The following is a 22,586-nucleotide window of genomic DNA, read 5'->3' as shown; positions in this document are numbered from 1 at the left end:
GAGGTTCCACAATCATCTAAGAGTACAAAGCCAGAACCCACATCTCCTGACACTCGAAATCCTGACAATTTATGCATCAATATATCAGTACACCCTCCGGTGTAGTACGCCCCAAGCATGACTTGACTTGCCTCACTCCCGCATTCCAGAACCACAATTCAGAGTTTATTACATAAATGAAACTGGTAGCTCACATTCTGTCCTCTTGTCCTGAACTCCCTCTCTGCACTAGGATTATGGCTGCCTCTTCATAATCTGTGTCTTTCCCCTCAGCCTGCCTTGTTTACTCCTTCCATTTCTGTCATACACCTCAAGGAGAAATTTTGGTTAAAGGCAACGTGGAGTTGAGTTGAAAAGTCTAGCAAAGGAGAATATTCCCTAATAGGGAAAATATCAGGCCTGAGCTTTTCCAATGCAAACAGATACAGAATGGATGGCACTCGTGGTTTATGTAAGTCACACGGGAAGGCAACAACTACTTGCCAAGAGGGTGTCCTGTGCTCAGCCTCAGGATTTCAAGCTGTTTTGTAAGCTGCTAGAGACTTACTTACCTCTCCAGATATTCCTTAACATTGTCATAACCATAAAACTTGGCCAGATGAATGAGGATTCCTGTGGCACAGCGGCCATCACGCTTCCGACAGTAGCTGCAATTGCAGATCCCACGACAAGGGGGACACACCCAATCCTAACAGAGAGATGACAGCAGACACTTCCCTCATTATCTACAGGCTCTGGCAAGAACTGGGATTCGGATCCAGAATGGCTCAGCTGGCCTCTCCTCCAACCTTTAATCACATGGCATCTTTCAGTCTACGTCCCAGGGGGCTCCTCACAAGGCAGGAAGACTGATCACCCCATGTCACATGCAAACACTGAAAAATGACACCTTTTAGGGCTCCCTGCTTAAAAATTATGGAGATTTTCACAAGCATTTGGCCAAGCACAGGGCCCTGTGTGAGCATGCAGGTCACAGGCCCAGGACGTCAGCCCTGGTTTAGGAGCACAAGGTTTCCAAAATATCAAGGTATGAATTTCAGCCCTTTCAATGTGTGCTTATTGTTGAATGACTGACCTGAGCACCAGTTTGTCTGTCAATTGAGGACGATATATTTACCCCATGACTGCTGCCTAAGAGGTCACACGTGGGAGCAGGACTGCCCCAGGCTCAAGGTCGTGCCTACTCACCATGATACTATGTCTCATTTTACCGAGGGAGCTGAGAGAGGTTATACACCTATTTCATGAGATTAAAGAAATTTATGATAGAGTGAGCGACAGCTTGTACAGTGCCAGGCACACAGAGAGCACTCTATACTGCAATCTCCACCTCCCTCTCAGCCTGGCCCAGGAAAAATCAGAGGGAAATCACTTTGCTGAAGGACAGGTACAGGGATTACTTGTACAAAACTAGAGGACTGTAAGCAAGTTTTGCTCTGACAATGGAAAATCTAACATAAATTCTTCTATTCACTGGTCAGCTTGCTCTCCTTCCAGAAGGAATCCCTATTTTTCATTTTCCCTGGAGCCTTAAGATACAAATGGAAGGGAAAAACCAGAGTATTCTGGAGCTCCCAGTTCCCAGTGAGAACCCAGGAGGCCCATCTTTACCTTGCTTCCTTCACCAATACAATTTACAACAAATGCAAACACTGCTCCTACCGGGTCCAGCAATGCTGATCTGACATCCTCCCCATAGCGGTTCCGCAGGCATGGTCCACAGAACTGTCCTCGCACACCACAGCAACCCTGGTTCCGACACACTGTCTTGGTGTCGATGGTCTTTTGTCGACACTGATGGCACGTGTTACCCTACAGGGGGAAGGCAGTGAGCAGGTGAACACAGGGATATGCTGATGCCCATTGAGGCCAGATGCCATCATGTGCATTTCCAAGTATATGAAGAAATACCCGTCTCCTCGAATCAAGCAGGACTGTTTTCCTAAGAACCACAGCATTGTCTCTAGGCCGGGGTCCCAGCCCCCAGGCTAGAACCAGTCTGTGGCCTGTTTGGAACTGGGCTGCACAGCAGGAAGTGAGCAGCGGGTGGGCGAGCATTAGCGCCTGAGCTCTGCCTCCTGTCAGATCAGCGGCAGCATTAGATTCTCATAGGAGCACAAACCCTCTATTGTGAATTGCACATGTGAGGGATCTAGGTTGTGCACCCTTTATAAGGATCTAATGCCTCATGATCTGAGGTGGAACAGTTTCATCCTGAAACCATCCCCTTCCTGCCCCCCAAATCCATGGAAAAATTGTCTTTCACAAAACCAGTCCCTGGTGCCAAAAAGGTCGGGGACCACTGCTCTAGAATGTAACCATCACAGGTCTGTGGCCAGAGAAGCATATTAGGTCAGATGAGGCTGAGCAGAGACCCAGAAGGAATGAAATCTCAGGCTGTCAGGAAGAGAGACCAGAGAAAAGCTTGAGGCAGGGGTGGCAGAGCCCCTGAAAGGTGACAGGTGACTGAGGGGCAATGAGCCTTGGGTGGCATCACCTCGGCCCCAGCCTAGCTCTGCAGACCTGGGTATCTTCAATGTGAAACCTATTTTTTTTTTTAAATACTGGCAACTAAATTTAAAACTTGACAGTGTCCCGTTACATATCCAGAAAAACACAAAAAAATGCAGAACGCAAAGCCTCCCTCTAAATCACCATTTAGAAGAAATTTAACCCATTTCCTACCAAAGATATTCTGCCAAACTTAATTTTCTATGGTTATATTACCCCCCAAATATACTTTTTTCAATATTTGAAACATAAAACTATATACTTTAACCATAACAGCTACATATAAAACTCCCTTTTAAACTATACCCTTCCCCTCCCCCAGATTCTACGCATCCCTAAGAGAGACCGCTGTCCCGATGGGAATTACTGCACTAGGCTGCCTCCCCTTTCCCAGGTACAGCTGACCCTTGACCCTCCAATTCACAGCCTGGCTCTGAGCCCTTGGTGAGATGGCATAAGCCCTGATAGGGTTTAAAAACAAGTGAGATTTCAAATAACAAAGCCTTAGACTCCCAATAAGAATGACAATCACGCAAATTACTCATAATATATAATTTACCAGAACTTTATCATAGATTTTATCTCGAACAGTTATGGCAACATTTTCTAAGTCCTCTTCGGTGATATCCTCCACTGGCCGGAAAGAAGATATACGGTGGCGTCGTCTATACTCCCGGCATTTCCCCTGCACAATGAACACGAGCAGAACATGGAGTGAGATGTGTTGTGCAGTTATAAAAAAATTAGAAATATTTTAAACTCTCAAAGATCTAGCACCATTAATGTTAACCCTGTCCCTCTTCTATTTCCCTGCAGCCATTTCATTTAGTTACTGAGCTCCTGCCACCTGTCAAGCTTCCTTGTCAGCAAGGTGATACAATCATAAAGGAGAAACTCAAGGTTTTTGGTTCTTTGCTGTAAACTCTGTGGAGAGGTGAACCACAACTGAACAGCCAAACCCACAAATGGGTCCAAAGTTTCTCCCTCCAAACTGAAAAGCGCTTGAAACGCCTCATGCCTAAGACAGAAAGGCAAGGAGGAATCACTGCACTTTTCCACCAAGTGGACACCACAAAGCTGACTGGAGCTGTGGACAGGCTTTTACTGCCTGCAGCAGAGATCAAAGCAGGGTCCTAACAAATGAGCTGCTTCTCAGCTTGGCTTGGATAAAAGACTCTCTCTGTGATCTCCAGCTTAGACCGGGGCTGCTTCTCAAAGTGTGATCTCAGGAGCAATAGCATCACCTGGGAAGCAGATAGAAATGCAAGTTCTCAGCTGCCGCAGACCCATGGGGTTAGAACCAGCCCTGGGGTGACAGTGATGTGCATTCACGTTTTGGAAGAACGGTAGCTCAAACAAAAACTAATTCATGTATTAGTCAGAAAATACCCCACTAATTGTCTTCCTTCTTCGGAAGCTGTAAAACTCTTCTGCAAATTTGGCGGCTGAGACAGTGAAGTTCTCTAGAGCAAACTTCTCAGGAGGCCGCGCGCTCCGGGTCGGGTTCATGCGCCGTGTGATCTGTCCCTCCGAGAAGGCCCGCCTCACTGTTTTCTTCCTCTGAAATCAAGAGCGCAGACAGAGGCAACTGGGGACTCTCTCAAATAAAAGTCGTCTGGTGGCTGATCACCATATATCAGTATTGGTATAATTATAAGGAGTTCTACTTACAGAAGCTGAGGTTGGGGTTCGTACTGGGAAGAAATCTGGCATCGAGTTCAATTCCGCCAATAACTGGGCAAGCTGAAGTTCAGAACAAAAGAAAGGATCTTACATAAAGATCCTTTAGGGTTAGGTCATCCAACACCTATCTCAAGTCTTCCATTTTGCTACCGTAAGAAACCTAACTTGAATAGTTATATAACCCACAACAGTTACACTTTTAACCTCACATGTAAAGATTTTATCTCCAGACCTGAGATGCTGATGTCATCATTCATATGAATGAACACTAGCCTATTCCTTATATATAAGGACAACACAACACTATGAAAACAGTCCCAGAATGATCAAGACCTGGGGCATGAGGTTCCGATCCTGACTCGGAGGCTAATCCAAGGCGGTGTGACCTTGGGACAATTCATTTTGCACACGTGAGTCTCAAGTTTCAGGATGTTCAAAAAAGAAAAAGCTCACCTAGATTATTTCGATGGTTATTTAGAGCTCCAAAAATCTGATTCTTTAAATAGATTAATTTCTCATCAATCAAAGTAATTTATGAAGATATTCCTAAGTGAACTAATAACACGAAATAATAGGCATTAATATGCCAGAGAATTTAATTAGGATTCGTTTTAGTTTATACAATTATATAAGTGACACCAAAAAAATCATAAAGAAAATAGCTCTTATTTTAAAGATGCAGAAAGATACATGCTGAAAATTTTCCTTAACTAAGTAAAAATGTTTCTTAGGATAAAAATAACCCGAAAGTAGGCATTCCACTTTTGTAAGTGATTTATATTAGACATATAAGCTTGCATACACAGTATCACTACATCATTCTTTTTTTAAAAGAAAAAGATTAAAAAATCACCAAAATGCTGAAAGTAGTAAGTGGTAGAACTATTAAAAAAAAAAAAAAAAAAAAAAAAAACTCTGTAGATAAATAATTATGAAGCAATGATTCTCTACAATGATCAGATTAATAGTAATTAATTACATATAGAAAAACCAAATATATGTAACAAAGATTTCACCTGTTCCATTCATTGTTCTAATGAAGACATTTTAGAGTGAATTAACACTGTTGAGGTTGTTTTAATTCCTAGACCTCTTCCATTCCTTCAGGAGTCTCAGAACCAGTGCCAGTCACCATAGAAGAGTGGTTCTGTGGTGAAAATCTACCTGCCCAACCTGCTCCTTGCAACTCCTCAGTGGACTTGGTGACATCCCACTTCCCCTGCTTTACTCTGCTGGGAACAGGCCAGTTGTTCAGCCCCTCTCATCCCCAACACAACTATATACTTAGAACTTAGCTTGGTCAACAGTAAGCAGCATTATGGCACCATGTAGGGGCTAAAAATGGTCCTGGGGAATCTTTCTGTTCCCAAACCAGAGCTGATCATGTAATAGTTGCTTTGGGTTCCGGAAAAGTAAAAGGATACACAATACCCAGAGTAAATTTTCTTGACAGAAGCCAAAGCAACAGCAGCAGCTCTAGGAGCGAAGTGGTTCAAAGTGGTTCTGGGAGCCCAGCAACTCCCGCCAGAGCCTGGTGCCCACTCCCAGGGCGCCCTCTGTGAAGCCTCACCATGGCTTTGTTCTCCTTGATGTTCATGGTCCTTTTCAGCAAAGCATCCGAACTCTCCTGGCTCTCATCCCGAGAGTCGTCCTCAGACTCAGAGGTAGAATCTTCCCTTTGTATCACCTGTCTACGGCCTTTCTTTCTTCCAAGAATTGTTTTTTTCTCATTCTGTAAGTGTGAGCTAGAAAACAACTGCTCGCAAGAACTGTTTTTATCTGGTTTGTTGGCCAGCTTTTTGGTGGGGAACTGAAAGGCTACTCGAAGACCAATACTACTTCTTCTAGACCTGCTTCTTCTCGGGGTAGCCTTATCTTCTTCTTCATCTTCCTCTTCCTCGCTCACCAAAGATGCTTTGCCATCATCACTCAAATCTGACTCCACGACCTAATAAAATAAGAGCAAGAAAAAGCACAAAGACATTGTTACGGACTCACAAAAAAGACATGCATTTAAAACAACTGACAGCATATGAGAAAAAAAACATGAAAAATGAAAAGCTTCCCCTTCATATTATGAGTTCCCTCTGAATTTCCTTTAAATGTGCAAGAAATTGGTTGATGAACAAAATCAAAGAGCAGGCAACCTACTACTGAACTGTGCACCATCACACCCATGACAGAACTGGGTTCCATTCAGAGCATGAGGGCTGTAAGCACAACACTGACAGGGTGGGTTCCTCCACCGTGGGACAAGCAGGGAGCGCCAGCAAGAGGAGAGACAGTCACAGAAAAGGAGAGACAGCAGCATGACAGACGTGATCTTCAGACAGGAAAGGATGCAACGGGGGGAAAATGCTGACTGGTCTCCTCTAAATAGCAGGAACCAGACTCCTGAGTAACAGGGCGGGAGAGCTGACTGCACCTCAGGGCGGTGACTCAGGAAAGGCAGATGACCTGCCACTGGGTCCTCAGTCAAGGGGCACCTTTCCCTTCTCTGGGTTTCAGAGCCATGAGGTGAAACCAGGTCAGAAAGCTCTACAGGTTGTAGCAAAACACCACTCAGTCAACTCAAGAAATCCTCACCCGACATTTTCAAATTCCACACGGTAGAGGCCTCCAGCATTCAAACATTGCTCCGTGTTACAAGTGAGAACACAGTAAATATGGAAGGCAGTAAGAGGGATACATCACCTAGGTGACAGCTTGGATGCGACGGGACTCTTAGCAGTGGTACAGAGACAGGTTTAAGTATGTGAGATCTGGGACGTCTTCTAGGCATCCTTCCATGACCACAAGCTAGAAAACTTTGGAACCATTATCTGGGAATTCTGAAAATCTACCAAGAACATGGAATGGCACCAATATGGACCCAGGATCAGTTCAGGGACTCTGCTTCCTCCCCAGTGACCACCATCAACCCCAAATTCTCGTTGGACTAAAGTTAGAAATGAGACACAGGGAGAAAAAAAAACGCAGGTAACTGCCAACCCTGGTATATCCACACCAAGCCAAGTGAGAAATAAGACTATATGGCACTGATTTATCTATTTTTTTAATACCCTGAACTTTCCATATTAATAGCTTCAGAATTCAAAATGGTGTACTGCAAAGGAACCCAATTTTGGGGGACACTGTCAGGGAAGAACTTCAGTTTTGATCCATTTATCTACCATTCTCATCATCTACAGGCCTCTCTTTACCAGACGTGGAACAGCTCACTGCAGAGGCCTGAAGGAAGGAAAGAACAAATGGTACACAGCAGCCCAGAATCAGACCCAAGAGAAGAGCACAAGTGTAGTATGTGGATGTGGCTATTTCGCATCCGGCCAGCAGACCCCTGGAAACCAAGGTTACAGCAATGTCCCATTATCAAGAAAGACAGGTTCGCCAGTTCCCACAGGGGTGGGCAGGAGGCTGGGCTGGGAGGCAACAATGCTTTTCTTCTCACTGGATTCTAAAATAAAATTTGCAGGGGCCTGTGCTGAACTGTAAGCTATATCATGATCTATGTAACACATCACGGTCCATAGACTTGGGGGCAGGTGGGAGGGAAGACTTCTGGGGTAATTCACTTTCTCTCACTAGAAACACAAATGCTTCAAATAACCAGACATCACTTCACTAAAGAACAGAAAATAAGTACATCGCTAACAGATGATGCCCATTAGGGTTTTAGAAGGATCTTAATATCGTGCTGGCAAGAAGTTGGGGACTTGCTGGCCAGAACTGATGGAACTGCCACACAAACAGCATCTGCAAAGAAAGCCAAAGGAGACCTGGGGCCTCCAGGCTGGCACAGCTCTATGTTGCTACTCATAGCAAAAAATCACCATCAAACGAAGCAGCCTACCATGCGGGCTTTTATGCTCTACATTCTCTCCTAGGACAGGTGAGGGACAAGGCAGGCTAGGAGTCATGGCTTATTTATACCTCTACACAGTCTCTGGCAAAAGTTAGTCCTTAGCAGCTTCTGGCTGTGAAGAGGCTTAAACTCTACGTTCCATCTTCATACTGAAGAAGATAGTAGCATGTTTATTTTTTGCATAAATGTATGCTATTTTTAGCAGAAAACATTTCTGCACTTAAATCCAAAGGCTGTGCCTTAAAGTTACCTTCAGATTCAAACACGAGTGGGCAGTAAACTAGCCTAACTGTGCAGGATAAAACAAACAAATAACTAACAAGTCTGTACATAGAAGTGCTGAAAGTAGACTTCCCTCCAGAATCCAGGCAGGCCTGGGTCATCTTTAACACTAAAAAGCATGACAAATCCAAATCCACAATGCATGGGGGAACACCAAGTTTGTACCACAGCCAAATTTTTGCCAAATTAACTTCAAACCAAAAACTGTCACTTCACACACAGTCAGAAAGTACCTCAACGAAGTTGTCACTCTTAAGATAAACTTTTAGATAAAAGAGGTTTACGAAACTCTTGAGATAAATTTTTTTTTTTTTTTTTTTTTTTGAGATGGAGTCTTGCTCTGTCACCCAGTCTGGAGTGCAGTGACTCAATCTCAGCTCACTGCAACCTCCACCTCCCGGCTTCAAGCAATCCTCCCGCCTCCGCCTCCCGAGTAGTTTGGATTACAGGTTCCCGCTGCCACATCCAGCTAATTTTTGTATTTTGAGTAGAGATGGGGTTTCACCATATTGGTCAGGCTGGTCTTGAACTCCTGACCTCAGGTTCACCCGCCTCGGCCTCCCAAAGTGCTGGGATTACAGGCATGAGCCACGGCTCCTGGCCAAGAGAGATAAATTCTTTGAGAAGGACAATAAAGGACGCTTGGGACACGTCCCCCAAAACCCCCTAGGCATGAGGAGAAGATGAATGGATTTTCTCTGAGAATAATGGAGTGGTGGACCAGGGATTAGCCTTCCAGGAGCAATTTTTTTAGGTTATGTTAATTGCTTGTAAGAAAAATATGTAAGAAAAAGTAAAATCTTTTCACTTGTGAAGTGACTTCTTACACGTAAAACTCTAATTCAGAAACAGGATTAGAAACATTACCACCCACATCCCCTCCTGTTGTAATTATTACCATTACTTCTGGGTTAGTCTTTCCATTCAGATCACTCTGCGTAAATCCTGCAAAATCCTCAGTCTCTGAGTCAGTGTCCTCTATAAAAATTCTTCTTAGTTCTTCTGTGAAGTATTTGGAATGAAAGCGCACATCCTGCTAAATTAAAGACACACATACATCAGAGACAGAAAGTAGAATAGGGGTTACCAGGAAAGGGTAGAATGAGGAGCTACTGAACGGGTGCAGAGTTTCTGATGGAGATGACGAAAATGGATGGACAACAATGTGAATGTACTTAATGCACTGAACTGTACACATCAAAAACAGCTGAAATGTTATACTGCATGTTATGTGTATTTTACCACAATTAAAAAAAAACACTGGTCAGGTGCAGTGGCTCACCCTGTAATCCCAGCACTTTGGAGACCGAGGCAGGCGGATCACTTGAACTCAGGAGTTCAAGACCAGCCTGAGCAACATAGTGAGACCTCATCTCTGCAAAAAATACAAAAATTAGCTGGGTCTGGTGGCGTGTACCTGTAGTCCCAGCTACTTGGGAGGCTAAGGTGGGAGGATTACCCAACCCTGGGAGGTCGAGGCTGCAGTGAGCTGCACACCAATGCACTCCAGCCTGGGTTGCAGCCAAGATCACACCACTGCACTCCAGCCTGGTGACAGAGTGAGACCCTCTCTCAAAAAAACCCGCATACATACACATATATATTACATATATACACATTTTCTAAAGCTTACAAAATTCAGACCTACAAATCAGACAATTTTTAAAAATTGGGTGTAGTCTCAATCAGCTTCTAATGTGACTGGTAAGTGCTCATGGAATTCAGCTTCTCCTGCCAAAGCTGGCAACCAGACACGTCTGCTTTCACACAGAACCAAAACACATGGAAAGAAGACATGAGGAGAAAACCTGGCTCCCTCCCACATGCTGGCTTCCCTTTCCAACAGCCTTTCAAAGCCAGAGTCTCCTCCAAGTGGGTGAACATGCCTCCCATTCACCAACAGCGAGTTTCTCTGTAGGAAAAGGCAGGGGCCTCTCCCAGCCCCCACTGCCCACCACCAGAGAGCCTAGACTTGCTCCATGAGCAGACACCACGGGGGCCTGATGGAAAGCTCACCCAAGGTCACCCCCAGGAATTTCTCTCCTGCAAGAGGTGAGAGGTGAACAAGCATGGCTAGGTGGCAAGTGAGGAAAAGGAAAGATGCAATGTGACTCTTTAAGAAAAGCCATTTTCTAATACTTTTTCTTTTGAAATAGTGTAAAAATGGAAACCCAACTCTCTTAATAGTATGCTTGAAAGAAAGAGGAAATAACAAACTGCAGGCCAAAGGGAGACCCACGAGACCAGCCCCCTGCAAGCCCACCACGCCTCATCAGGGCTCGAGTCTGTCCCCAGTTTCCTCTGACGTCTCTTCCCCCCATCTCTGATACAGCAATGACCCCTTGTAACACCACACTTGGCTGAGAATCTGTATCTACCCCACTGCCTTTCCCCGACTTTAATTATATACTTCTTGGAGCTCATATATCTCTGGGGAAAGATAGATATAATAGACAAGTGGAAAAACTTACAGGGGCACACAGAAAGAAATGCCTATATCTAGCATTCTGTAAGCTTAAAAATGTCTCCTATGAATTATTATGGGTAATTGGAGTGAGTTTGCTCAGAGCTAAATTACTTTGTTCCTTTGTTGATAGCTGTAGTGCAGCTGCTTGAAAAAAAAAATTGCACACACAAAAGGGAAGTTTCTTTAAAGTGAAATTCAAATCATGTTTAAGGGAGACCAGAGTTAGCAGACACATACTGTGTGCAAGTTCATGCAGCTTCTCTCTATTGGTTAAAATAGATCATGAGCGTGTGGGGTCAGGGTAGAGAAGCAGCCAGGGCTTGATTATTAAGGAAGAATGGTACACAGCTGCTGCTAAGGAAACCCACCATGCACCTGAGGCCTCTCAGTGCAAGAAACATCTGGCTCACAGAGCCTTGGGCCAGCCCCTGGCAGGCTAATTTAGAGCGGTATTTCTGTGTGTAAATTTCATCAACTACCTAAAGCCCCTGCCTAGGGCCTGAAGAGAACAGAGCAAGCCTTGAAGCTGTGAGTTCCCGTCTTCCAGTTTTTCTGGCTATTTTGATCCTGTGTGCTGGCCTCCCAGGGCAATGGGCACCTTGGGAGAGATCACCATCTTTGATGGTCAGTACTGATAGAGAAAAACAACTTACCGTTGTCCTGAACTGAGGCCTATGCTTTAGTTTCCTTACTCCAAAGTGTGTAAGCACTGTTCTCCATGTGGGTCTGCATGATGCCAATCTCCACTCCACACTGCTCCACTGCATTCTGAGTTACAAACCCTTGCACTGCTGACTGCTCTCTGGCACTGGTTCATTCATCTTCAAAATCAATACTGGGCACTATGCTATGGGCCTTGGTCATCTACCATGATCAGGACCATAAGCAAATAACACATCAGAGGAGAAGCTAACATAGGTGGATAAACTTATTTTGAAGTCCATGTGACATGAAAAAACAGACTAGAGAGCAATGGCCTGTTGAACCAGACAGCCAGACAAGCACCCCATTTCAACTGCACCCAGCAAACAACACCCCCCATGCTCACTGTATACAGTCAGGTGGGGTGTTGGACGCCTGAAATCAGAGCAAAGGAACAATACATGAGGACGAAAAGTCAGAGCCAGGGAAGCTAGAAAGCACCATTCAAGTATGAGGTCCCCCCTTCTTCAAGGAGTTTATAATCTAACAGGGAAGCAGATAGGTCTACAAATCACCCTGGTGAGGGTCAGTGTTCTAAGGGATACACAAGCAATATGGCACACGGAGGGAAAGAAAACCCAGTAAGACTTCATGGAAGAAGTAGCATAACTGGATGTGAGCCACGGTAGAGGCTAGAAAAATGGTGAGAGCACAGATAGGCAGGAACAGCATAGACCAGTGGGCAGAAAGGGGAGAACAGTGGATAATGAGAGTGTCAATTCAGTTCCAGTGCCCTGCGGCATAGCAGGTAGGAAAGAGACCCAGTGGGGTAACAGGCTGAGAAGTGGTGGCCCTGGATTTGGAACATCCCAGCTTGGTACTTCCCAGATGTGGGGCCTTGGGCAAGTCATTACACCTTCCTGAACTTTAGTTTCATCACTTGCAAACCTGCAGCTTCCCAGGGAGGTCTGTAAATTAAATGCAGTATCTGTACGAAAAGCAGTTGGCACACTGTCCTGCCCGGGGAGAACACACCTGACTACAAAAGTAGTCATCATAGCAGCAGAAGCACCTGTTCTGTTTCTTAATGCCTGGTGCCTGCCAGGCTCTGTGCTCGGCCCTTTAAACATGTTCTGCCCTGCTCAAACGCTCCTCAAGGTGGATCCAACAGGCTCTACTCTCCCCACTGCCTGACTGTACTCAGATGGAGGGCTAAGGGAGGAGCTCAATCCTGTAACAGATCCTAGTAGGAAGGGATGAACATTCAGGTAAGAGCTACGAGGGCTACAGCAGCTGCAGAGGGAAGGGAAGGATGGACACCAGGAACACAGCAGAAGTTTCATCAACTCCTGGACGGGAGTCAAGGAGATGGAAGAGGGGAGGGAAGGTGAAGAACAACAAAAGATCGAGATCAAGATGGGGAAAGAGGTAAGCCAGAAAGACAACGAAGGGATGGAGAAGTGAGTTTCAGATCTCCCTTAGCAACCAGGTCCAGTCCAACTGGTAGTCAGAAACAACCTGGGGCTAGAGAGAGACAACAAGCTCCACAAAAGAAAACAGTAACAGCTCAAAGCAGGACAACAGACAAGATCACTAAGTGAGAAGATTGAAGACAAAACTTTAGAGAACATCTGCATTTAGGGACAGGAACAGGGAAAACAAGTGACAGTAACAAAGAGCAGGCCGGGCACAGTGGCTCACGCCTGTAATTCCAGCACTTTGGGAGGCTGAGGCGGGCGGATCACCTGAGGTTGGGAGCTTGAGACCAGCCTAGCCAACATGGCAAAACCCCGTCTCTACTTAAAAAAATAATAATAATAATTAGCCAGGCGTGGTGGTAGGAGCCTGTAATCCCAGCTGCTCGGGAGGCTGAGGCTGGGAAAATTGCTTGAACCCGGGAGGCAGAAGTTGCAGTGAGCCGAGATCATGCCACTGCACTCCAGCCTGGGCGACACAGCGATACTCCATCTTGGAAAGAAAGAAAATAATAACAAAGAGCAAAAGGTGTAACAGAGAGGAAGAAACCCAGGTGGTTAGAAGGAGGTCTACTGGTGGGGTCAACCGCTGTGGAGATGCCAAATGAGATGAGGATGGCAGAGACCAGGGAGCCCCCAGCGATCTCAGAAAGCACAGCTCCCACCCAGGCCAGAACTTACAGTGGCCCGCATAATTAAGGAGGCACTTCACTTACATATAATTAACTGCTTCCCTTCCTGTACTTGCCCAGTGGAAGCAAGGTGGGTTTAATCTGCTGCCTTTTTGGAGAGGCCATGGTTAAGGCAGAATGAGGAATTTTGAGTGCCGCAATGAACTCAGAAGAAAATGCCACTGAAGGGTAGAGATTTTGATTGGCCATTCTGCTACTAGGACACAATGTGAACCTCCAGGAATCTACCTCTCAGAGAACTCTAACTTGTGAGTGCCAGAGATCAAAGTAATTAACGCAAGAATAAGGCTCTCCCCGGCAATTCCAAGAGTGACACGCCAACAGAATTGCACCACAGGACCACAGAGGTGCAATTGTCTCCCTGTAACCACACGATCCCTCATGCCTCGCCACAGCCTCGCCTCTGTGGGAAGACTCTGAACACAGCCTCGCCGCAGGTTACAGCCCCAAGGCAGCCAAGAAAATGCACTTGATCATGTGAGGTCCCTTTATTTAAAAAAAAAAAAAAAAAAGAATTATGATACAGGGAAGGATTAACACAGCAAAGTGAACTAGGTTCTCTCACCAGTTTTTTAAAACAGGAAGACATAATGTTTCTAAAATAAAATGCTAGACAATGAACTGATATCACCAATCTCACACCATGTTCAAATAAAAGAACATCCAAACCAAGATTCAGGCCTCCAGATGAACACATCCGCTTGGAAGGAATCATCCGTACCTGTTTCCCTGACTCCAGTGAGTCAAAACTATCACAGCTCTCCTCTGACGAGAGGGTTTCCATGGGAACATCATCTCGGAAGCCGACAAACTCTTCATCATCACTGGGGGCGTTAAAGATGTCAGCCACTTCTTTAGGGATCTGTTTTGGATTCAAAAGAGGCAGGATTAAACCAGGGGTTCTTGCTAATCACTTAAGGACATTTTCTGGAGGGGAGTAGAGATCTCATCACTTCACCCAACTGCCACGGTTGCCCAGAAGTCCCCAGTAACCCTGAGCAAAACACGCTTCAGCTAAGAACTCATGGCAAAATAAGGTGTGGGGTGGGTAGGGGAGATACAACTTAAAATTCTAGATATACACCCTATTTTACAGAGAATGTTAAAACCAGGCCAGAGAGAAGACATGTTTGATCTCTTGACAAAAAGAAAAATTGTTTCTAAGAACCAATGATCTCTTTTTTTCCCCCACAGTGGATGCATCTTTAAATGTCATCTACATAAAAAAGATGCCATAAAATATTATTAAGCTCTTTTCTTAATGTTCACCCACACTATTTATTTTTCTCTTCATCACAGGCTGATTCAGAAAGTAGAAAGTTCATACAATGAAATAAGTAGCTTTTCTTCTTTTCTATATTGTAAGTCAACTTAAGTAGCTGGGGATTAATTCTAACAGAATTCAAATGCTATTAGGGGATAATTGATCCCAGAGGGAACAATGTCAGCACACTTAATCCACAAATATGTATCTGCTGGAGTTCATTTTTGTAAGTTGACTATTTTCTCCCAATTCTTTGTTTTAAAAAAGTTCAAACACACAGAAAGGTGAAAAAATAGTACGAACACCTGTTGATTCTTTATCTAGACCCATTATTTGTCACCGCATTTGCTTTCTTTCTCTGTTTCAACAAATATTAGGTTGAACCATGGGCATTTGCCAATATTTGGCTGTTTTTAATTTAGGAAAATAGCAATTTAATATGAGCCAACCTAATCCATATATTCCCACACACTGATTAGAGTAATTTGCAGACATTGTATTGATTGGCCCTAATATAATTCAGCATATATCTCCCACGGATAAGGACATTCTCCCATAGAACCACAAAACCATAATTGTACCAAAAATAATTAACATTAATTCAATAGTACGATTTACTGTAATTCTGTATTTTAATATCTGCAACTGTTCCCAAAATGTCTTTTATAACTTTTTGGAGACAATAAGATCCACTCCGGCAAGGTTTTGAATTCTATTTGATTCTTATGACACTGTTTTTTGTTGTTTTTCGCAACACTGACTTTTTTTTTAGATAGACCATGACAACTGCCTTGTAGAATATCATGTATTCTGAGCTTATCTGAGTGTTTCCTCATGATTAGATTCAGGTTATGTATTTTTGGCACCATTCTACATAGGTGACATGTACTCCTCAATGCATTGCATAAGGGGGCACAAAATGTCAAGTTATCCCACTATTAATTAGTAATTTTTTAAATTTTTCATTATAAAAACTTTCAAAGATATTTCAAAAATAGATGGGAAGATATTTTAATGAGCACACATTGATCCTCCCCGTAATTATCTGCCCAAGGCTAACTGTGCTTCCCCTGTATCCCGACCCAACTCCCCTTCTTCTAAATTATTGTGAGGCAACTGTAGACACAGTATCATGTCACTCATTGTCATTATCAAATGTGCAGTCTGTATTCACAGATCTTCTGCCTCATTTTTTAAAAACTTAGTTTATCTGCATCATGATCCAAATTAAGGTTCACACACTGATCAACATGGCTCGTAAATCCCTTCTCATCACTCCTTTATCTTTTTTTCTCTTGCAGTTTATTTTTGAAGAAACTGGGTCATTTGACTGTGGAGTTTGTCCAAGTCTGAAGTTTTATTTTTTTGCAGCCCCAAGGTGGTGTTTAACAGACTCATTTGGATTTACAATTTGGGAGTTGAATCTGGAGGCTTACTTCTAGTTTGCTTGCTTTTGCCAAGACTACTTTTTAGGAAGTGCTATGTTCTTCCTTTGGAAAGCACGTAAGGTCTGGCTGTCTCTTTTCTTAGTGGTGTTGCTGTTTGGTCAATAAGTTAAGGTGGAATCGGCCTGATTTGTTCTTTGCTTTTAAAAAAACAAAACAAAACAAAAAACAACAACAACAACAACAAAACACCCTTTCTCCTTTGTCACTAATAAGGAACACGCAGAGTGATACTTGAGATTCTGTGAATAGCCTCCCTGGTAACATCTCGCTCAATAGTTTCAGCGTCCATTGACAATTCTTTTTTTTTATATATATTTTTTATTTTAATAAAGACAGGGTCTATGTTACCCAGGCTGGTCTCAAATTCCTTGCCTCAAGTGATCCTCTCACCTCAGCCTCCCAAAGTGCTGGGATTACAGGCATGAGCCAGGGCGCCCTTGAATGAATTATTACATTAGGGACTGCAAAAGAGAAATTTTCAGATTTTCTCTCTCATTCATAAAGTAGCTAGCATTCTTGTATAATATAGTCTTTCTCTTACTCTCCCCCTTTTCTTCTACAATGTATATCCATGGATTTCTCAAAATTATTATTCAATGTGTTATAATCCATACTCTCATAATTCTTTCTGACTGTCCCAAATTTGGCCACTGGGAGCTTCTTGGAAAGTCATCCTCTGTCTTTCTGACATGGCACTAGGGGTCTTTCAACACCTCCTTGCTTTCTGACACAACAAGCATGGCAAGCTAACCTTGTATGTTTCCTGTCCCAGACCGCAAATCAGCCATTTCTCCAAGGAGCCCTGAAACCTTTCACTGGGAAATGGCATTTAAAAACCAAGCTCAGAGAACACAGTGTACCTCGGTTACTGAATTATCATTGCTTGTAGGCTCTTTGGACAGAGCAAGGATATTTTAAATAGGTAAATCACAAGTTCATGGTGACACCTTGAATTCAAATCCAACACGGAGGCTTCTTCCTCTGCTCCCTCATCTCTCCCTCATCTCACATTAGCATCGCCATTCCACCACAAGGAAAACCCTCGATTCCCAAAATTTTTAATATGCTTATCCATGTGGTGCTCTATCTACAATAAACACAAAATAGCGCCAAACTGACGCCACCAATATACTACCAACAACAAACAGTGCAGTTCGAGATTTCTTTGCAGTTCTTTCTAGCCTTGGAACATAGTCTCACTATACACAGGATCTTTTCCTTCAGCTAACCAGATGATCATTGCACATGGTTAGGCAAAAAGGTTTTACAGTGTACTTCCCATTTCATCATGCAGTATATTAAAAAGATGTCCTTAACAGTTGAGATTTAATAATTTTTACTGTTTCATCAGAACATTCTTATGTGAAACTGACATTTTCTTTTTAAATTGAGTGCACGGAGATGAATAATGCAATGACTACTAATACAGTTTGTTGCTGCCACCTGGATTCATGCTAAAGATCAGCAGTTTTCTCCACTTTGCCTTTTGCACAATCAGTGCAAATATCAATACAGCAAAAAGGGCAAATAATCTTAGTATTATTATGACATTACATTCGCCCTCATGGACCCGTGAAAGGGTCTCAGGTCCTCCATCTCACACTTTGACCACTGCACTAGCATACACAGAGCTGTGTATTCAAAAGCTACTTCGCTTCTTGGAATTCTCTGTGTGGGTGTGTTGACTTAATTTTACATTTAGTCAGGTTCCATTTAGGAAACTGGTAATCCTTAATCTATTTACTTTCATCCTTATTTTAATGCTTCTTGATAAAAAATAATTAGAAAATAATGGTTCAATCAAAGGAAGTATAACATAAATACAGAAATGGGATACCCCAAGTTCAGTGATGCTGAAGGGTTAATACAAACACTTTCCCACAATCTAATAAAATCATTGCAAGGGACAAACAAGAATAACACTTAGAGAAGTAGAGTTCCACTAACAATTTTTTTTACCAGCCACAAGTAGGGCAGCGCTAGCAAAGCCTAACTCTGACATCGTTCTTGGGGAAAATATTTAAACTTTTCTCAAGGAGGTATGTTAAACAATGTTTGCCACCTTATCTTTTCAGACACCTTTTGTTGTTGTTTAGCACTCAGAACTCAGAACTAATACGCAAGGAAAACACCCAGACTAGAGAAACACAGACAATACCTACGAAAGTGTGCCTATGTTGTAGTTACATAATAGCTACTGAGTTCAGTCCCTGCAGAGGCACTGAGAGGGATATTGTGTCAATTTCAGTCTTTTTCTTTTGGCCTTCTCACCATTCTACAAAAATCAAAAAGCCCTGCTGGCCCAGAAGCTTCTTTTAACATAAATGGTTTAAAGGAGGAGGAGCACCCCATTTATAGATTTAATGGAAATACATATAAGGAATGGAGAGGGTTGGTGATAGGAATAAACTGCTTCCAGTGGCAACTGCATTAGTCCTTGTGCTATTGTGTTCAGCCCCACCACTGCTGCGAGCCTGTGTCCGCCCAGCTAATTCCTCTTTCTGCATGTTTGACTTCTGCATCTGCTCCAGAGGTACCATCAAGGGGCTATAATGACTGATTAGGAACAAAGGGAAAGAGCACAGTTTCAAAAAAACAGTGTGCATTCTTGGGGTATGCAGGGCTCTGATCCTTCAAAAGGTACTAAAAGAGTTTCAGATAGTCACAAGCTTCAGGATTTGGCAAAAAAAAACAACAACAACAACAACAACAAAAACTAAAATATTCAAGTGTCCTCAATGCAACAAACTGATTCGTTTAACAGATGCAACAAAGGCAGCAAGATTTAAATGAGAAGGACCTGATAGAAAGGATACACAGGGACCTCTTCTAATGAATGACCAGTTCCACAACACAGCAATACATTAGGCCCAAGGATCTGTCACTTTCCTGTTCCATTCAGCAGTGATCCACTGGGTAGCTGCACAGCCTAGACAAAATGCAACAGACCTTTTTTTTTTTTCTTCAAAGTTTGTGTTCCATTCTATTACAATAATGCCAATTGTGAGACTCACCAAAAAGAAAACTACAGCAAGTAACTGAAAACAACAAAAATACAAAATTTCTCAATCACTGGATATTTACATTAGTTGAACTTCTGAATTAGGATAACTACAATCTAGTGAACCAAAAAAAAAGGGAAAATTCTCATCTGAAAGTGAAAAGACCGTTTCATTATTTATAATACTTTTTAAAAATCAACTTTATGCTATTCCTAACTTTCATGTACAGTTTCTGTTTGTCTACTCTGTCTTTATTGGAATTAACAGTGTGAATATCATCAAAAGTCATGTGGGGGACCAGGATTCAACACCATGAGAACACAGGTACTAGAATGGAATCCCCAGGCACCTAACATAGAGCCCAGCCTAAAGCAGATGATCAATAAACCCTTGCTGAAAGCATTTACATGCATCTGACTTTGTAGCCATTTTCTTAAGAAAGGTGTAGTTTACTAGGGAAATACTAAGTCAAAAAGGTACACTCTGTGATATTCCTACATGAGGGGAATTAAGAATTTTCACCCAGAATCCTAGGACATCTATCTACAAAGCAGTCATATTCACAGCTCCCCTTTCAGAAAGGACTGCAGGTTTCCCTTATAAGCCATACAGATTACCTGAGAGCTTTTCTCTGAAATAGTTTATGCAAACTCAACAGGCTTTGGGGCCAAGCAAGTGGGTAACAGGGCAGTAGGTCAGCTGTAGGACAATATGGGATGGTGCTGACTGGTAGGCTGAACACATATATCAGGGAAGGGAGGCCACTCCTCCACTCCAGCTGATCACTGCCCTGCAGGAACAGGGGTCTAGTGTGCCTGACCTCCAACATTCGCAGAGAACCTGAGAATCTGTGTGTTGGTAAGAAACTTCCTATCTACAGACTGGATCTCAAACTTGTTCAGGGAACATGCACAGTGGAACTCATAGGGCTTTGTGGAACACCAAGGAAACTGTAAATGCCAGAATTCCAAATATTACCAACAGTATTAATATATCTACTAGTGCCTAGTAGTAGTAGTAGAGGGCATCAAAGTGTTAAAGAAGATTAAGAAAAACTTTATATCCTTTCCCTTATTCATGGCAGCAGTATTCACAAGAGCCAAAAGGTGGAAGCAATCCAAGTACCCATCAATGGATAAATGGATAAACAAAATGCGATACATACATATAATTGAATATTATTCAACATTAAAAAGGAAGAAAAATATGACACAGGCCACAACATGGATGAACTTTGAAGACTTTATGCTAAATGATAATAACCCAGTCTCCATAAAACCAAGAACTGTATGATTCTACTTATAACAGGTATCTAGAGTGGTTGAATCCCTGGAGACAGCAGAATGGTGCTTGCCAGATGCTGAGGGGAGGGAGAAATGTGGAGTTACTGTTTAATGGATACAGAGTTTCAGGTTTCCAAGATGAAAAGAGTTCTGGAATTTAAATATGCTTAACACTACTGAACCATACATTTTAAAATGGCTAAGATGGTAGATTTCATGTTATACGTATCTTAGCACAATTTAAAAAGAATTCAACGAAAAAAACAAATTAAGAAAGACAAGCCAGGCATGGTGGTTCATACCTGTAATCCCAGCATTCTGGGAGGCCGAGGCAGGAAGATCACTTGAGCCCAGGGGTTTGAGACCAGCCTAGGCAACATGGTGAGACCCCGTCTCTACCAAAAAAGATACAAAAATTAGCTGGGTTGTGGTGGCGTGTGCCTGTAGTCCCAGCTACTCATGAAGCTAAAATGGGACGATCGGTTGAGCCCACGAGTTAGAGGCTGCATGCAGTGAGCTATGATCACACCACTACACTGCAGTCAGGGTGTCAGTGAGACCCTGTCTCTAAAAGAAAAAAAAAAAAAAAGAAAAAAGAAAGAAAGAAAAAAGAAAAAAAAAGAAAAACCAGGACGGAGGGGAATTTTTCTTTCCTTAAGTGAATGAAATCTTCCAAACTGACAGAACAAGTCCAGACCTTAGCCTAGTTTTAATGGTACCATCACTTTAGGGGCATGTGGCTTGAGAACCCAACTCTCTCACCGAAGGGAGGTTCAGATACATCATCGTAGGTGCCAAGGCTTCGGCTTTAGTGTCTGTCCAACCAGGTATCTGAGCCTGTAAGCCCAGAAGTTAACTGATAGTCTGGAGGACAGAGCTGTTTGCAGAACCACACTTGGCTGAAATCCAGCTTTGTTCTATCCCAGCTAAGCTATACTAATAAAAATAAACCCTGCTGAGTTGCTGCTGGCTTCTCGTTGAGTAGGTGCCTTTCAGGCATACAAAGCAGTGCTTTGGAGGTCTCCATACCATTTTGACCTTTGTCAGCCTGAGTCTCCATTAAAATTCAATTTAAAAAACTAATAAGCTATAAAAAGATCGTCAAGCTGTCAGTTGGTTTTCAATCAAGTATTTACCTTTGAAAATATTTTAATGTGAAGTATTGTTAATTTAAAACTTTATATTGTGAAATTAAGTATAATATTTTTTAAATTAAAGCTTTTCCATATCTCAATGATCTCTAAATTCATCCTTCCTGGATTAAAAAATACAACCTCCTACCCAGAAGGAACACATTTATCAGTATCAGTTTTTGAAGAGAAAGAAAATAAGATTTACTTTTTAGGCCAACTGATACAAGTTGATATACTCCAAGAATATTCAGTGTACATTTCACCTAGAAGCAAGCTCTATTTTAAGATTTAAAAAGCAGACAAAAGATATGTATGCACACTATTGCATTTTCCTTATTAAGTGTTTTGAAAGCAATTTTGATAGCAACGACAGCCGAATTTGCAAGGTGTACTATCTTGCATCTATGAAAAGAGATCTTCTACACAGAGAGCATTCCTTCCTCTTTAACACACCACGAAGGGTGAGAACTCTGTTATTTTCTTATGCAAAATCATTTCTTTGAATCTTTTACAATTAAATTGGTTGGCCCATAAGAAAAGTACATACCATGCACCAATCACAAGAACTCAAAACGGATCACAAACTTGAATACAAAACTATAAAACTTTTAGAAGAGGAGAAAATCTTTGTGACCTTAAGTTAGGCAAAGAATTCTTAAGATACAACACCAGATACAACACAATACAGATCTTTAAAATGTGTAAATTAAACAATCAAGATTAAGAACTTCTGCTCTTCAGAAAACGCCATTAAGAGAATGAAAAGGAAAGCCACACACTGGGAGAAAATATCTGCAAATGCTGTCTCTGATTTGCACCCAGAAAATATAAAGAATTCT

At 42.6% G+C, this 22,586-nt stretch overlaps 1 protein-coding gene across 3 annotated transcripts in view; it reads right to left on the bottom strand.

Annotated features, from left to right (window-relative positions):
- Nucleotides 1-22,586, bottom strand: part of CDCA7L (cell division cycle associated 7 like) — a 52,319-nt gene that overhangs the window by 7,654 nt on the left and 22,079 nt on the right. The window contains exons 2-9 of one of the 3 annotated variants that reach the window (XM_032759629.2): nt 14,339-14,479; nt 9,240-9,377; nt 5,765-6,142; nt 4,183-4,254; nt 3,901-4,071; nt 3,071-3,196; nt 1,663-1,812; nt 552-688 (exon numbers count right to left, since the gene is read on the bottom strand). In XM_032759629.2, the coding sequence (XP_032615520.1) occupies nt 552-688; nt 1,663-1,812; nt 3,071-3,196; nt 3,901-4,071; nt 4,183-4,254; nt 5,765-6,142; nt 9,240-9,377; nt 14,339-14,479 (1,313 nt within the window). The remainder of the gene's footprint in view (nt 1-551; nt 689-1,662; nt 1,813-3,070; nt 3,197-3,900; nt 4,072-4,182; nt 4,255-5,764; nt 6,143-9,239; nt 9,378-14,338; nt 14,480-22,586) is intronic. The other 2 variants (XM_032759636.2, XM_058446551.1) reach the window with 2 other exon arrangements.

The sequence above is a fragment of the Hylobates moloch genome, unplaced genomic scaffold (assembly GCF_009828535.3).
Source record: "Hylobates moloch isolate HMO894 unplaced genomic scaffold, HMol_V3 SCAFFOLD_1, whole genome shotgun sequence".
Taxonomy (NCBI): Eukaryota; Metazoa; Chordata; class Mammalia; order Primates; family Hylobatidae; genus Hylobates; species Hylobates moloch.
The sequence above is the reverse complement of the archived record's forward strand: the minus strand, read 5'-3'. Positions and strand labels throughout refer to the sequence as shown.